Source organism: Lagenorhynchus albirostris, chromosome 13 (genome assembly GCF_949774975.1).
Source record: "Lagenorhynchus albirostris chromosome 13, mLagAlb1.1, whole genome shotgun sequence".
NCBI classification, from domain to species: Eukaryota; Metazoa; Chordata; class Mammalia; order Artiodactyla; family Delphinidae; genus Lagenorhynchus; species Lagenorhynchus albirostris.
In genome coordinates, this window is record NC_083107.1 from 37,996,901 (window position 1) to 38,014,646 (window position 17,746).

General features: G+C 37.2%; 2 protein-coding genes across 2 annotated transcripts in view; one reads left to right on the forward strand and one right to left on the reverse strand.

The window, feature by feature from the left end:
• Positions 1 to 376, reverse strand: part of PEX13 (peroxisomal biogenesis factor 13) — a 33,531-nt gene extending 33,155 nt beyond the window's left edge. The window contains exon 1 of the mRNA XM_060168601.1: positions 265 to 376. Coding sequence (XP_060024584.1) covers positions 265 to 356 — 92 coding nt within the window. The 5' untranslated portion in view covers positions 357 to 376. The remainder of the gene's footprint in view (positions 1 to 264) is intronic.
• A 983-nt stretch (positions 377 to 1,359) lies between these two features.
• Positions 1,360 to 17,746, forward strand: part of PUS10 (pseudouridine synthase 10) — a 65,549-nt gene continuing 49,162 nt past the window's right edge. The window contains exons 1-4 of the mRNA XM_060169067.1: positions 1,360 to 1,526; positions 3,777 to 3,917; positions 6,419 to 6,682; positions 7,429 to 7,515. Coding sequence (XP_060025050.1) covers positions 3,792 to 3,917; positions 6,419 to 6,682; positions 7,429 to 7,515 — 477 coding nt within the window. The 5' untranslated portion in view covers positions 1,360 to 1,526; positions 3,777 to 3,791. The remainder of the gene's footprint in view (positions 1,527 to 3,776; positions 3,918 to 6,418; positions 6,683 to 7,428; positions 7,516 to 17,746) is intronic.

Consider the following 17,746-nt stretch of genomic DNA (forward strand, 5'->3'; position numbering starts at 1 on the left):
CGGCACTCAGGAGCCCAGGACTATCGCTACCCCTCCCGGAAACGTCGCTGCCCAGAGCCGCCGAGTCAGAAGCAGCTGTCTGACACCGAATTCCCCTTGCAGGCGCCCCGAAGGCACTTCGACCTCCCTTACGACCAGGGGTGTGGGTGGGGGCTGGTTGAGAGGGGGAGGGGACACTTCACACCCAACAACGGCCTCAACCGCCTCCTGCCAAGTCCCCGCTATGGCCCACAAAACTCGCGGCCTGAAAAATCGCACACTCACTGGAAAGTGGTGCCGGGTCCTGACCCCGGCCCGGCCCCCGGAATCCGGCGGGTCTCCCAGGGTTTCGGCGGAGGCGGCGGCTGGGACGCCATCTCCGCCTCCTCTCAGATCCCGCTCTGCGCTGGGACTCTCCAGGCCCGAGGACACCAGCCGCTTGAGCGCCAGGCACAACATGCAGAGTGCAGAGCCCTCCACCCGGCCCTCCCCTGCAGTCAGGATGTGGTTTGTGGTGCTTTGCTGGCTGGTATTACAGCCTAGGAGGATGCCACTAACCTATGGGAAGAAACGCTTTCTTTTTATTTGCCTTGGAAAGAACTTCCATTCTAAACAGAGGGTAAGAGATAATCGATATTTCTGGTAGCGGCTATAATGTCCTAGACGTCAGAGTCCCAAGGAGGCTTCCCTGGGACAAGTCCTGCACCCGGCCGGAGTAATGCCCCACACACCACTCCTCCACCCGCGGGGCAGGCAAGGTGCGTGGCGGCCGGCCATGTATCTTGACTGGTTTCCCTGCAAACAAGCAGGGGAGAATTCACTCAGTCCTTGCGTGAGGGAGCTGGTACTTTTTGTTCTATAGCTCTCGTTTCCTCGGGGAACAGAATTGCTAGACGCAATAGGTGCGTTGTCTTTAGTCTTCCCCGTTCCCTCTGAGGGCTGGAAGGGGTTAAATCTCTAGCTCCGGCGCCGTGGGAGAAGGTGAGGCAAGGGAGGTCTGAGGAGAGGGGGTGAGGACTGCATGCCGGAGAGGTGTGGATGGAGGGGATCGTTTCCTTCCTGTGGGAGAGGCTTTGTTAGCAAGGAGGGGTGAGTGGGAAGTGTTTGGGGACCCGACTGAAGGTGAGAAGGGCTTCCCTGGTTGGCCAAAGGAAAGACTGGAGGTTAGACCTGGGGTTGAACTTTCCAGAAATCTAGAGTAGATTCCACTGCTGAGTGTATCGGTAGCGCGATGAAGTTACGAGCGCCTTTCTTTAAAAATCCACACCCCACCCCCACCCCACAAGACGAATGACACCCTTCTGTATGAAAATGAGTTTTAAAAGATCCCGGGATGTGAGACTCAGCCTGTTTTTTTTGCCTGCTCCTGGCCTGTTTGTAATAAATAGTTTCTGTAATCGTCCGAGAACTGAAAAGAAAAACCATCTTCTCTAGTAAACCAGAGACGGGGCTAGTTACCATTGATTTGTGGAGCAGGGACTGGATCGCCGTAGGATCCTGACACCTGGGAAGAGATTCTGTTGCAATGATACGTTCCAGTTCTTTGGGTAAAGTAAACACGTAAACGAAAAACAAACATCTTAAAGGCAACCGACAATGAAAACCTTACAGTACGGGATGCATTTCTCAGGGCTTGGTTTCAAAGATAATAAATCTAATATGGAACAACTGATTTCTGATGTCTTATGAAATCCTGGCATTTCAGCGCTGTACATCAAGATGAAACAACCAAATTTAAGAACGTATTTTTTCCTAATGTTAACGCGCTTGGGAAGTCGCTAGATTGTTGCTAGGTGAAAGTGATCTTGAGAAATTTGTAATGCCATTCGATTACTAACATAATTACGGAAGAGGGTTTTGTTTTGCTCTTTTAAGACCTCTTCAAATTACTCAAGACAGGAGATTTCCTAATTCTGAACGGGTTTGGAAACTTTAGAGCCAAGAGAGTATAATGTGTCATTTATTGACTAGCGTGATACCTTTGTTCTAGTGAACCTACTGGAGAAACAAACATTGTCTTTAAGCCAACTGGGGGAAAAAGCATACATTTTAATACAACTATTTAACTTAAGTCTCCTGGGAAATCTTTGATACAAAGTGCCCATCTTAAGCACTCAGTCCTGGATTTATTTATTGGACAGGAGGGTTTATTGGTTTCTCTTTCTGAGTTAAAGGTTAATTCTCAATTAAATGAAATCCTTGGCTTTAGCTAATGGAAAGGCGGAGAAAAAAAGGACGAAATAGAAACAGTTTCTCTGTGAGGGGAATGCAGTTGGGATACACTTTAAATGATGATAATCAGCTCCTCAAAGAATCCCAACCCCTTATCAGCATCAAACTATTAGATTAAATGAGCTGGGGGAAGGGATTCAGATCGTTTGTAAATAACAATGATCACACAGAGCTTCATTATGCAGAGGTTGTTCTTTACATATTCTGTACTTTCTGGAGCTCAGATTTACTTAGGCAATCCTAATCAGTGTTTCCCAATCTGGGTGTCTGAAAGTTCTCACTGGTGTGTCCAGAGAAGCTTGGTTTTCTTCCCTTCCCCTCCCTGACAACTCACATATTCTGGTACCTTGAATTAGAACCCAGCCACAGGCAATCTGGTTTTTGTAGTCCAGCTTGCTGACCTTATTTTTATGGTGAAGAGTTACATAGTACTGTTTTCTGTCAAGGATCTATTCTTGATAAGTGGCCACAAACATTTAGAAACTTGAAAGTAAGTAGTGGGTTTTAAAGGGTTAGAAAACACAAACTAATTCTAAGAGTCACATCTTTATAGTAAGCAGTTGGTAAGAGCTTCACCCTCCACAAAAACTAAGTTCATTTGAATTATGAAAATGAACAAATTAAAGGTGCCACAATCTTTTATCTCTATGACCTCAGTACCATAACCATGCAATCATAGTTTTATAAAATATCACTAGTTCCTCATTTTAAAGTAATGTGAGCTGATTCATTAATCAGAAGACCTTTTTTTCCCTCCACACAGAATGACTACAAAATTTAATTTTCATTACCCCACTCCTTCCTGGCAACAAGAACCCATTCTCTATGTTGTATTTACTTCCAAGTGAGTTTGTTCAAATTGCAAAAAAGTGGCAACTTGTTTTAGATAATAATTACTCAAATATTTTGCACTTTATTTGTTTTTGTTGGAGTTTTTACTTGTGTATGAAAGGAAGATTTTTCTCATTTTGCTAATAGTTGGTTTTTATTTAGTTATTATTTCATCAAAGTAAAATTGATGTTTTTGAATCTGATCAGTTTGCTTTGAATACTTGACTGCTTAACTATCATTAAGGGCAGTCAAGTATTACATAACATAGACTGATCTGATTATTTTTTCTAGCAAACTCATTTCTTATTTCTAACAGGAAAGTTTATTGAATTTACAACTCTGTGTTCTCAAACAATACTGAATGGTACAAAATAAAAAGCAAAATTACACTCTGTATTCTTGTTTTCATTACCCTCCTTAGAGACAGCCATTTTTTATTAGTTTTTATTTCTTTTGATTGATTTAGTTATGTTGATGCACTTTATCATAATCCAGAATGTTAAAGTCCTTGACAATTAGAAACTTTTACCTGATCCATCTAATAAATTGCCTTCAAGTTTTTGTTTCAATATGGATTTAATGAAAGGGACATTATTGGAGAATACCAAATAGTGATTTTCAAATATAAATGTTTTATCTTTAAAGATTTTTATCCTTAAAGGTGACCATATATTTGTCTGTGAAAGTAAAACACAAAAGGTGCTCATTAGTTTTACTTTTTCTTTTTTTCTAGTTGTAGCTGTTTAATATGTTTCCACTGACTGTGGAAAACAAGCATGTGGCCCAGTTGTTGCTCAGTACTGGTACCTGTCCAAGATGTATCTTCAGATTCTGTGGTGTGGATTTTCATGCACCATACAAACTTCCCTACAAGGTAAGGGTATTTTCTTTCTTTCTTTCTCTCTTTCTTTCTCTCTTCCTTCCTTCCTTTTTTTTTTAAGTTAAGAAAGGGTCTTAAATCAATACCTGTGTATTTGAGGGCAAGTATCTGTTGATAACTCTTCATTAAATTTTTTTAAAAACTATAATAAAGTAGTTACCGATAATGGTAATTTGGGAATTGCCATTACCATATAAAATGTAAGTTCCTTCTTAAGTGATTATATTTAACATTTAATGTAGTGGGATCTTTGTGAAGCAATTCACTGGTGCATTTAATGTTTGCATAGATCTTTCCTAAAGAATATCTAGACAGAATATCACAAAATAGTGCATCTCACCAGATATTAGTAAAATGTAATGGGGGGGTGGAAGCACGGTGGGTTTGGTTGCCTTTTTTCTTTTTCTGTTTTCTGTATTACCACTTGTATTTACAAATAGGTGTTTGCAACTCTCTAGAAGTAAATGCTTATTATCACTTACCACTATTAATAGCAAAAGTAATATACTGAGGTCTTTGACATTTATGGTAATATACAGAGAGCTTTGACATTTAATAGAATATTTCATATAAAATATATAACATTTTGTGAAATATATTTTATTCTAACAGTGATGTTCTTTTCAGAGGCAGATAGTAATTATATACATATGTGTAAATATGTACTTATAAACAGTACGAATACACCACACACACACGCACACACACACACGCACACACACACACACACATACACACACACATTCAGCTTCCTATAATTAAAAAAAATTGCCCAGGAGTTAGCAATGGCAGTCATTTCTCCTATGTATTAGTTTCTATTATTTTGGAAATAATTATATCCAATATTCATATGGCATTATTATATGTCAAGCTCTCATATAATCCTCACAATAACCTATTAGGTAAGTACATACTATGATTGTCTCTATTTTCAGATGAAGAAACTGAGGCACAGAGAGGTTAAGCAACCTGCCCAAAGTTACACAGCTATTAAGTGAGCAAGCTAGGATATGAACTGTCTGAATCCAAAGCCTAGAATTTGGAGCTAGAAGACATGGATTTGAATCCCAGTTTCACCACTTTCCAGCTTCAGTTTTCTTCTCTGTAAATGGGCGTGATGATAACATCCACCTCACAGGATTTTAAGGGACAATATCTAATAAAGTATGTGAAAACACTTTGAAAACTGGAAATGGTACATATGCTATGATGATTAATATATACATCTATATTTCTTTATACGCATAATGACTATGAAGTGATAAGATTGAGTTTGTGTAACTTGCCTTACAATTTTTTTCAGACACATTTATAATCTATTATTTTATACATATGTTGTAAGTTTTAAAATATATATTATAGAAAGACAGTGTTGCCAACTTTTGTATCATTTTATATAAATATGAAAATATCTGAGGACTTTTCTGGGTAAATATATTTTGATATTTTCTATTCATGTGATATATGTACACGTGCATGTATCTGTACGATGTTATATTGACGTTATAGGTCTTAGGTAATAATAAACATATTTGTGTGGGCCATAATATGCCTGTATGTGTATATGTGTATGTATTTCTCTGTTAAAGATTTAATAGGAGAGCTCATGTCTTAATAAAATGAATTAAATTTGTTTGAGTGAAAGATTTTTCCCTTTAGAGTCAGTAAATTGTAATATGAGTGAATTTCAAAAGGATATTTATTCAACAACTGAATAATAAAACCTGCCCAATTTAGACAAAACAGAAGAAAAGTCCTCTGAGTATTTAGATGAGTGGAATGTCTGAAATATGATAGTGGTTTGAAAGGAATGCCACTTTTTACATTCCAATACAAAGAGTGACAGAAATTAGGCAAACCAGAATGTAGTAGAGGGCTTTTTTCAATTAATGCCTGTAAATGGTTTGTAATTATGATGCCAAATTTCAGCATTGCCAGCATCTGTTTGCCTTTGTTTAGTAAATTGACTAGAAATTATTTTTACTTAATAGACTTCTAATCTATGTAATTTTTCATATTTCATATTAAATATTATACATATGAAGTTTTAGTGGTTGTGAGATTATTAAATAACCTAGCATAGATGGAAATTCAGTTTGCATTTCTATTTGCTAATAATTAGAATTGAAGTTGGGTTTTTTTGTTTTTGTTTGTTTGTTTTGCTGAAATTAACAAGTGAATGACCCTCACAACAGAACTACAGGCCAAATTAATAAATTTGTTAATGGAGCCTTTCCATCTCAGATTTAGGATTTTAGCTTCACTTACGTATGAAACTCTTTTGAAAAAATATTCACACATATATTATAGGAATTAGGTATTCTCTTTTAAATTCTCCTGAAAGCCAGTGCTGGCTAATAAAACTAACTGCTCCAGAACTGATATAAGTCAGCATTGTATAAGTCTGTGATATATCATAATTTTCACACTTCATCTTACCCTTAAGGACATTGTTAAAGGGTCATTACTTTTTTTTTTTTTAATTAACTTTCCAGGAGTTGCTCAATGAACTGCAAAAATTTCTGGAAACTGAAAAAGATGAATTAATTTCAGAAGTTCCAAACCCACCTCCCAAGAAAATTCGACTACTAGAACTAGAAGATGGGATTGATGGGATGGATAATCTGAGTCAAAATGGAGAGGGAAAGATCTCGATTATTGAAGATGGAAGCATTGCTTCCAAGAACTCAAATTTAAATGTATGCAATGTATGCCTAGGAATTCTTCAAGACTTCTGTGAAAAAGAGTTCATTAAAAAGGTAAACTGTTTTTTTATTAATGTGCGATTCATAAAGATTTTCAGTTCTAAGGCCTAGAATTCTTGTATCCAAAGGAACAATGCCATTCGTTTCAACTTGTTTCACACAAATGGATCATTAGAACATTTTCTTAATTTTTTTTTAAAAAAGCCTACTATTCTCAAATTACCTTTTTATCAACATGTCTGAAAATTAATGAAATATGTATCCATGTATTTCAGTTATGAGTGCTGTTCAACTGAACAAAAATGTAGCAGTTTTCCCTTTGCTGTTTAACATAGCTAAGGAGTTAGAGAAAAGTTCTTCTTTAGTCATACCTTTTAGTGTCTAGAAAAGACTAGTGTTACAGCCTTGAGGAAGGTACATGATTGAAGGTGGGATTGCTTTTTGTTTCCAGGTATCAGGAGTGCCTATTTAGCTTTATTTTGTTTAAGATCTTTTCTGAATTACCAGGTGACTTAATAGAAAAGTATTTTGACATTCAACAGGTTGTTCTGCAGGTGAGTCCTGGCTCTTTTGGCACCTTGTGATATCAGTCCTCAGGGTCATAGTTGGCAAATATTTGATTTCAGGATGTTTGTGAGAGTTTCCTACTCAAAGGTAAAAGTTTAGAAGTTTTGCAGTGTCATCTCCTGGACCAAAAATTCATGTTGTGAAGATTAGTGTAAAAATTTGAGCAATTCCTTGGAATTTATATAATACTTTTTTATGTAATAAAAAATACTTTTTATGTAATACTTTTTTAGGTGTGCCAAAAGGTTGAGGCCTCTGGGTTTGAATTCACCAACTTGGTATTGTCAATCTCCTTCCCACCACAGCTATCTGTAAGAGAGGTAAGGTCATTTACATACGTAAAACTATATGTGAAGTACACAATAGAAATTTCTAAAAAAATAGGAAAGTATAAATATTCCTTCCCATATTATATTTTCACATTTTATGAATTTATTGAATGACTGAAAGCATTACATTATTATAGTTGCTTAATGATGTTGAGTGAATGGATGAGAAAAGGAATTATTGGTTCAAGTTAGTTTATTCATCACAGTACTGCCATCTTTTTAAAAGGTCCTAATTCAGTAGCAACATTCATTGAGTGGCATGTTGGTCAGAGAAAGATATTTGACCAGGACTTCAGAGATCTTTTGGGGCAGATGTATGTGTTTTATAATGGTCCTAGGATAAGATCATTTTAATTTTGATGAGCCTTCTCTTTTCCAGAGTAAAATATAAAAAGACGGCACCTCTTTTAGTCAATGGAAAAAGGGAGAGAAATAGCCTCATATTTATTTTAACTTTTTTCTTTTGGTAAGTGAAAAAAATAATAGTAGTCATTATTGTAATGTTCCTGTGTGTAGAAACTGTTGTGAAAACACAAAACTATCTTTGTTAATACTGTTAAATGTAGTATAGAGAGAATGGCCTCTGTAACCTCAAATTATAATGAGCTGTAAACACATCTATTTATATGTATGAGGTATATTTTCCCTAAGAATCCCAAAGCATCACCTTACATCTTATACCATCATTTTCTTTGGGTGAATATGTTTATTAGTCCCTAAAAGGCTAAAGATTGACTTAAGACTTGTTGAGGCTGGATAAATGATAGAGAAGAGCTGGGAAGTGAAAAAGAGTAGAGTGATTTTAAGTAGTATCTCTGTTGATGACAAGATAATGGAGCAAATGGAAGAGTAAAGGCAGTGATAATGATAATACTGAGGTTTATAAACACTTAAAGTCATTTTCTAGTCAATCATCAGTGCATTTCTCACAGATAGGTCATCTCCAGGGTCCAATTCTGGTGGAGAAAAACAGACTTCCAAAAGCTAAGTGACTCACAAAAGCTTTCAGTGTTTGAGTAACAAAAATAGGAAAAGAAATATATTTTCTAAGTGTGGTTATATATCTTACTACCAATCTTCATCTCAAAGTTTATATTTTTACGTTAAAATTTGTATTGTCCATTTTTACCACATGTGATGATTTTAACAATATTAACTTAATATTTGTTAAATACTTATGAAGTATTTATATTCCATATTAGAAATAGAAGATGCTGTTTTAAAAAATAGAATTATTCTGCATAAACTCTTCTTGTTTTTATTTATTTATTTTTGGCTGCATTGGGTCTTCATGGCTGCATGAGGGCTTTCTCTAGTTGCGGCGAGCGGGGGCTACTCTTCGTTGCAGTGCGCGGGCTTCTCATTGCGGTGGCTTCTTTTGTTGTGGAGCACGGCTTTAGGCACGCAGGCTTCAGTAGTTGTGGCTCGCAGGCTCTAGAGCGTGGGCTCAGTGGTTGTGGCTCACGGGCTTAGTTGTTCCACGGCATGTGGGATCTTCCTGGACCAGGGCTCAAACCCATGTACCCTGCATTGGCAGGCAGATTCTTAACCACTGCGTCACTAAGGAAGTCCTTAAACCTACGTTCTTATACTTGGGTTTAGAAAAACAACTGCCAAGTAAAGGATGAGGCAGGAGTGGCTTGAGCTATGTTTAATTGGAAGATTGGGATTGACATATACACACTACTATATATAAAATAGATAATTAATAAGGACCTACTGTATAGCATAGGAAACTCTACTCAATACTCTGTAATGGCCTATATGGGAAAAGAATCTAAAAAAGAGTGGATGTATGTATATGTATAACTGATTCACTTTGCTGTACACCTGAAACTAACACAACATTGTAAATTAACTATACTCCAATAAAAAAAAAAAGAGCTGTGTTTATAGCAATGGCTTAGGAGTTTTAGTTAGTAGCCCGATGAGAATTATGGGTGTGATTAGATAAGTTCTCTGGATTTTCATCCAGATATTAGAAGTATAGTATCTGAAAAGATGAAGGTGACAATCCCTTTTTACTCAGTGCTGACCATTCCTAGAGTACCATAGTCAGATGGAATGTTCTACTTTAGGAGGAGCAAATACAAATGGGAAGGCATTTTGTAGTAGTCCCCCAAACTTGTGAATATGTTATTTTGCATTTTTAAAAAAGGGACTTGGCGGAAGTAATTAAGGTTAAGGATGATGAGATACAGAGATTATCCTTAATTATCTAGGTGGGCTCAACCTAATCATGTGAGTCCTTAAAAGTACCCTTCCTGGCTGAGGTGATGGTAAGAGAAAAAGGTGATTGTTTAAGAATGGTCAGAGAGATGCAGTGTTGCTCACTTTGAAGATAGTGGGAGGGAGCCATGAGCCCAGGAAAATGAGTGGAATCTGAAAGCTAGAAAAGGCAAGGAAACAGGTCCTCCTAGCCTAGAGCCTCCAGAGAAGAATATGGCCCTATTGACCCAGTGAGACCAGTGTCAGGCTTCTGACCTAAAGAACTGTAAGATAATAAATTTGTGTTTTAAACCACTAAATTTGTGGGAATTCGTTATAGCAACAATAGAAACAAACACATTTAGATGAGTACATTTAGAATGTTGGAGACATCTGAACCCTGGTCACAGGAGCTGCTGCCAAAGGAACTTGGGTTATTTAATTTGGAGAATAGATGATTTAGTGGGACAAATTTGCCCTGCTTAAATATTTGAGGGGTTTTCTCCTGGAGAGAGAAATTTTCAGCTGTAAGGAGGATTATCCAAAACAGGATAGACTGTTTTCAGGAATGGTGAGTTTTCTGTCACCAGAATGTTTAAGCCAAGGCTGGGCAACTACTTGGCAGATATATATATATATATATATATATATATATATATATATGTAAGGAAGTTGTGAACCTATAGTTGGTTAGACTAGAGACTTTGTTCAGCCTTTACAAACTTCAAGATCCTATATAGTTTTAAGAAAAATATTTATTATAGTAATTTTTAAATGTTACCTTATATTCATGATTGATTCCTCTAAACTCCTACACCACATTACATTACTGCCGCACTAAAATTACCATAGAGTGAATAACCCAGACTTATGCTAATGTTAGGCTAACCTGGTATTGATGGGAAAAGAGCATTCCAAGTAGGTCCTTTTAAAAGTAAGCACTTTAAAGTCCTGTTCTTCTAGGTTTATCTTTACTAGTACAGTTCAGTAGGGGGCAATATTGTACTATCAGTTTGGCCTACTGGCCCCACCTCAGGAGCAGCGTGCGGGAAATAGTTGTTTACTACTGACTTTTTTGGGTTTTGTTTTTAATTTTTATTGGAGTATAGTTGATTTACAATGTTGTGTTGGTTTCTGCTGTGCAGCAAAGTGAATCAGTTATACATATATCCACTCTTTTTTAGATTCTTTTCCCACATAGGTCATTACAGAGTATTGAGCAGAGTTCCCTGTGCTCTACAGTAGGTCCTTAATTACTATTGACTTTGAATGTTAATTGTCCCTTAAATGTTACTTTGGTCGTATGAAACACCTACTTCTCTATATGCAACTTGGTATAGTTTGAGTTTTATTTGTCAAATCAAAACCTTTTTTCTCTCATTTGTTATACTTTGTGATATTTCCATGCTTTGCACTAAGTACTATAAGTTATACACAGCCCTAGAAAAGTAGCCAAAAATAAAAGCAGTACCATTTCTGTGGTAGCAGTTTATATTTACAAAGTTGTTCTTTTCTTAAATTCTGACAAATGGGTATTCAAAAGACTTTGGATTTTTACTTAAATCGGTGCGGTCTTAGCCAGTTTGGGACCATCATCTCATTAAGAATCTAAAGAAAGCAATGACTCCCTTGTCCTAAAAATGCATGTATTCAGAATTTTGCATGTATTTATATAGGCCTCTTAAACTCCCAGCCATTAACCTAGGATCTTTCTTCATTGGACACTCCAGTAATTTTCCCCCTCTGTAATTGATTGATGTGCTTACTTTTTCTAAAGGGCAATGTTTTTTCTAATTATGATTAGCTCATAGTACAGAATTTGATGAAATCTCTGACTTCAAGTACAGAGAGCTACACTTTCAATTTCATATTGTATGTGTAGGCCTGAGCTGGCTATCTTCATTCATTAACCCAACTCTCTAATTTAGCATGCATATTTTCTACGTTTTATTCATTTTCCGTGACTTCTCAATTTTTATTTTGTATGACAACACCTTGCTTAAATCAGTTTTTGTTCTCTCTTACCAACCATTTAGTACCAACTTAAGGTTCACTTCAATCGATAAACTTTCTGAGCTTACTAAGGAGTTTTCAGACTTTGTAACCCTAGTTTTTGGTTAGGTTAGTTAGTTAAGACTTGCTTCAATCTTTATGTGGTCCATTTATCCATGCAAAGCATTTTTACAAGGTTGCTGAATGAGGCACTGAAAAACATGCAAAATTATAGCAATCACTGTCTCGGCCTCTTAGGGATTTTTCAGTAGATTCTTTATGGATGGGTTGGGGGGATGTAACCTTGCTAATGTTTTGCATATACAGGCTGCAACATTTTAAGCCATTCAGAGGACATGCAGCAAACCCATCTTCCTTATGAGAGGTGACCCCAATAGCATACCTCTGTGAGCACAACATCAGTATATGGAAGTCTGCATGATCAGAATCACAGAATCATAGATCTGTAGGAGACCTTGGTGACCATCTAGTCTCATTGAAAAATGACATGTATATGGTTGTGATTTGTCAGAGCTCTGGCCATGCCACCATCTCAGGTATAAATCCCTTAAAACCTACTGAGAATCTCTGATGGAGTCCAGGAGTTCCCAACCTTTAAATCTCTGAAAATTTAGCGGATCCCCAGTGTCTGTGAATTGGAAAGAAGTTATGTTGGGATGATTTTTTTTCAGCCTCACAGATTGGGATTACTTCACTAATCATCTCACTCATCTCATGTGAAGGGGGGAAGACCAAAGCTTGCCCAATGTGTCACATTTATTGGAATTTGGGTTTGTCTCCCTCATTCACGCTCTTTTTTTTTTTTTTAAATCCACACCATCTCTCCATCTTTTATACTTAGGCATGTTTTATTTACTTAACTACCTTGGCTCTATGGGCGTTGCCTTTTCTTAACTACCGCACTTGGTAAGCCATACACTCGAGAAGGATCAGGGGACAAAAGAATGATAAAATCTAGGCAGAGCTGTTGCATCAGGGGGAACATGGGACTAGACATGGGAGCAGGTTCAGGATTCTGTTATTCCGTCTACAATTGGGACGTGTGTTCCAAGGAAGAAAGGATGAGTGACCTGTGATTAGTCAAGGTCTTTGTAGAACCCAAGTCCTGGTTAGTTTAGGGTGGGCAGTCAGCAGTCCAGCTGTCAGGGAGTCAGAGCAGGTATTGAATAGGTTTAATAACTCACTATTAGAGGGTACAGTTGCAGGGAGACCAACAAATAAAGCAAGAACCCTTTCCTGAAGTCACTGAGCCTTGTAGTAAGGAAGCACAAATCATATTCCCGCGAATGAGATGCCATGGTGAAGTAGGACAAGGAGCAAGGCTAATTCTAAAAACCATTACAATAACGTATACTGGATTCAGGAATGCAGTTGGCGGAGTATTCAGACATATGTTTAAATACTTGAAGGTGCGTATGTTTACTTCCTAGCTTTGCTTTTTTCTTGGCCTGAACCAGCTAAGTATAGGCAGAGGAGGCAGCAAGAAAGAAAAGGTTGCTATGGCTAATCCACCAGTGTGGGTGGTTGAGGGGTAGCAGGGTGTGTTAAGAGCATGAGGCAGCCTTAAAATTTTGAAGTTTATGTTTTAATTTGTATGGTCTTACTCCATGAATTGTCACATTTTGCATCTTTAAAATTTTTAGTGAGAAATGGTTATATAACAGAGTTAATAGAAATACAAGATGAAGCAAATCCTTTTTCTATTTCCCCATCAAATGCAACATATTATCACATTGCTACTTACCAACTGTTGAGTTCCTTACCAAACTTTCCTTTTTTTCATTCAGTTTTAGGACTGCATGGCCTAGTGGACTAAGTTTCAGAAAAAGGGAGCTTCTAAATTAGACTCTATTTCAGATTTCTTTTGTTACATAGAGAAGTCATCTCAATTACCCTTTTTGCTGAGATCACCACCATGTTTTAGACTTACTAATTCTCAACTACTAAGTTATTATTTTTGAAAAATCATTCATAATAATTTATATATACAATATATGTATATAAAGTGATAGTTTATATGTGAAACAGCCACACCACCACAATGTGTGCTTATGTTTTAGGAGCAGTGAGATACAACCCCTTTCTTGGAAAAAACAAGGGGCAGTAGCTGCCACCATTTATTATTTGTAGGACAGTGTGCTGCCTGTGCTGTCTCATTTAATCATAACAACCCCTTGAAGTAGGCAGTGTTATTATTTCTATTTTACAGATGATGAAATTGAAACTCAAGGTTACACTGCTAATAAATAACAGAGCTAGGATTTAAACGCTCATGTATCCAACTCCAGAGTATATGCTTTTGATTATTGCTGTGCCCTACTTACTACTTACACTGTGACTTGGTCAGGTAGATATCAGAAGTGGGTTATTGTGTATCTGTGTTTACAGGAGAGGCTTAGTCTAGGTTTCGACGTTTACACTCAAATGGTATAGTATCTTCAAGGTTAGGGAAAGGATTCTTGGTAAAAGTATATATATATATATATATATATATATATATATAAAATATATATATGTGGAACCAGAGCTCTTGTAATATTTTAACAAGAGTAATAATTTAACAAACATGATGATAAACCACCAATTTATTTGGTGATTCTCTAAAATTACAACTTTGAAAGTAAAATTAAAATTACATTTTTTAGCACTTTCCCACCACACTTGAGGTCAAGTTTTGTTATCAGATGATTGGAATAGGTACAGAAGAGGTTTTAAATCAAATATCTTTTTACAGCAGATGTTTTAAAATAGAGGAATTTCCATTCACTTTTGTGAGGAGCTACTTCTGTTTTTCCTTTAATCTTAGAACGATTGATAGGTGTGTGTGATGATGAATTATTATGTTATTCCCTTAATAATTAGAGGTGGGCATGTCAGGATTTCAGCCATGTCCTTTTGTCATGTGTACTTCCAAATATCCAAAAAGAGGGAGCTGGTGCCACCCTGAAGTCAGACAAATCCAACTTCATTATTGACTTCTCAGAAATCTCTTCCTTTAGAAGTAGTACTGCTACTTTCTTACGTTTAAAAAAAAAAGAAGAATTAGTAGTATTGATTAATGGTAGTGCTACAGCTGCTCCTGCTTCTTTTTTTAAAAAAAATTAGGTTGTACTGCTTAAAATATTGGATGTTATCTTTACAAATCTTTCCTTTTATTTTTTAAAATATTTATTTATTATTTTGGGTGCACTGGGTCTTAGTTGCAGCACGTGGGATCTTCGTTGCGGCACATGGGCTTCTTAGTTGTGGCATGCGAACTCTTAGTTGCAGCATGCATGCGGGATCTAGTTCCGCGACCAGGGATCGAACGCAGTCCCCCTGCATTGGGAGCACAGAGTCTTACCCACTGGACCATCAAGGAAGTCCCACAAATCTTTCCTTTTAAACGAAACTTTGTTTTTCCTTACCAGTATTAATACAGGATCAGTATTAGTGGAATCTATTTTCTAGAGTAAATACCTTTCAAGGAAATGGTATCTGAGAATTTTTTTTCCTAAGAAAAACTGGGTATCTTTTTCCTTGCCATTATTTTTATTATGCAGAGTTATCTAATTTTTTTTAATATGATAAATATTTTTCAACCAATTTGGACACTCATCGTTTATAAAACTCTCATGTGAAAGGCCTTAGTTTAGCATTGGATTGTCATTTCACAGTGTTACTTCCTTTTTATTGCTTGTAGCTTTGCGTTTAACACTTAGTGGGTCGGAGATCAGATCGGTGTATGGCTGTCTCTACAACCTTGACAAGAGTGCTCAGAGCAGGTACTGGCAGAAGGAAGAGGGCAAGTTTTTTATTTAAGAGGTATATAATTATATAAATTTTTATTTAAAAATTTATATGTATGGCAAATTAAAGAGTCATGTATTATTTTTATTATCATTTAAAAGCTATTCAGAGAATTCCCTGGTGGTCCAGTGGTTATGACTAGGTGGTTTCACTGCCGTGACCCGGGTTCAATCCCTGGTCAGGAAACTAAGATTCCACAGGCCGCGCAGTGCAGCCAGAAAAAAAAAAAGACAAAGAAAGTTATTCATATAAGTAACTGCTGAAGTATTGATGTGATTGAAACTCTTGATTCTTTTCTCTGGTGGAATCTCAGTTTATTTCTGAGGTGGTTGTTAAAATGTTACTGTGAGTATCTGGGCAGGTATAATGTGAGGGGAACTAATTTGTGGGGAAAAATAAAATGAATTTTATTTAGATGTGGTCATGAAGTATAAAAAAGGAAATGAAATAATGAAATAGATGCGTTGGTATCAACACAGGTAGCCCTTTTATTCTTATATAAAGAATCATGGGCTTCCCTGGTGGCGCAGTGGTTGAGAGTCCGCCTGCCAATGCAGGGGACACGGGTTTGTGCCCCGGTCCGGGAGGATCCCACGTGCTGTGGAGCGGCTGAGCCATGGCCACTGAGCCTGCGCGTCCAGAGCCTGTGATCCGCAACGGGAGAGGCCACAACAGTAAGAAGCCCACGTACCGCAAAAAAAAAAAAAAAAAAAAAAAAATCACACCTATTAGAATGGTTATTATAAAAGAGACAAGAAATTGCAGGTGTTGGAGAGAATGTAGAAAAAGGGGAACTCTTGTACACCGTTAGTGAGAATATAAATTGGTGCAGCCACTATTGGAACACAGTCTGGGGATTCCTCAAAAAATTAAGACTAGAACTATGATATGATCCAGCTATTCCACTTCTGGGTATTTATCCAAAGAATACAAAATTACTAATTTGAAAAGATATATGTACCCCTATGTTCATTCAGCATTATTTACAGTAGCCAAGATATGGAAACAACCTAGATGTTCATTGAAGGATGAATGGATAAAGAAGACGTGGTATATGTACACAGTGGAATATTACTCAGCCATGAAAATAAGGAAATCTTGCCACTTGCAACACTGTGAATGAAACCTGAGGATATTATGCTAAGTGAAATAAGTCAGAGAAAGACAAAACTGTATGATTTCATTCATATGTGGAACTTAAAAAAACAAATGAACAAATAAAGCAAAACAAAAACAAACTCACAGGGGACTTCCCTCATGGTCCAGCTGTTGAGAATCTGCCTTCAAATGCAGGGGACATGGGTTCGATCCCTGGTCAGGGAACTAAGATCCCACATACTGCGGGGCAACTAAGCCTGCACGCCACAACTAGAGAACCCACGTGCCACAACTACTGAGCCCACGTGCTCTGAAGCCCATGCGTCACAACTAGAGAGAAGCCGGCACACCACAACGAAAGATCCTGTGTGCCACAATGAAAGATCCTGCATGCTGCAACAAAAAGACCCGACACAGCTAAAAATAATAAATAAATATTTTTAAAAAACCCCTCCAAACTCACAGATACAGAGAACAGATTGGTTGTTATCAGAGGGAAAGGGGGTTGCAAGATGGATGAAATGGCTGAGGGGGGTCAATTGTATGGTGAAGGATGGTAACTAGACTATTGGTGCTGATCATTTTGTAGTATATACAGATGTCAAATTATAATGTTGTACACCTGAAACTTATATAATGTTATATACCAATTTTATCTCAATTTAAAAAATCAGGGCTTCCCTGATGACACAGTGGATAAGAATCTGCCTGCCAATGCAGGAGACACAGGTTTGATCCCTGGTCCAGTAAGATCCCACATGCTGTGGAGCAACTAAGCCCACACACCACAACTACTGAGCCTGCGCTCTAGAGCCCGTGAGCCACAACTACTGAAGCCTGTGTGCCTAGAGACCGTGCTCTGCAACAAAAGAAGCCACCGCAATGAGAAGCCCGTGCACCACAACGAAGAGTAGCCCCCACTCACTGCAGCTAGAGAAAAGCCCGTGTGCAGCAATGAAGACCCAACACAGCCAAAAATAAATAATTAAAATAAAAATAAATTTTAAAAAACTTAACTCATTAAAAAAATAGAATCATAATATAAAATAGTTTCTATTTAGAATTCAGTTCACATCTAGGATTTAAATTTTTTGCGAAGCTGGGGTGTTATGTG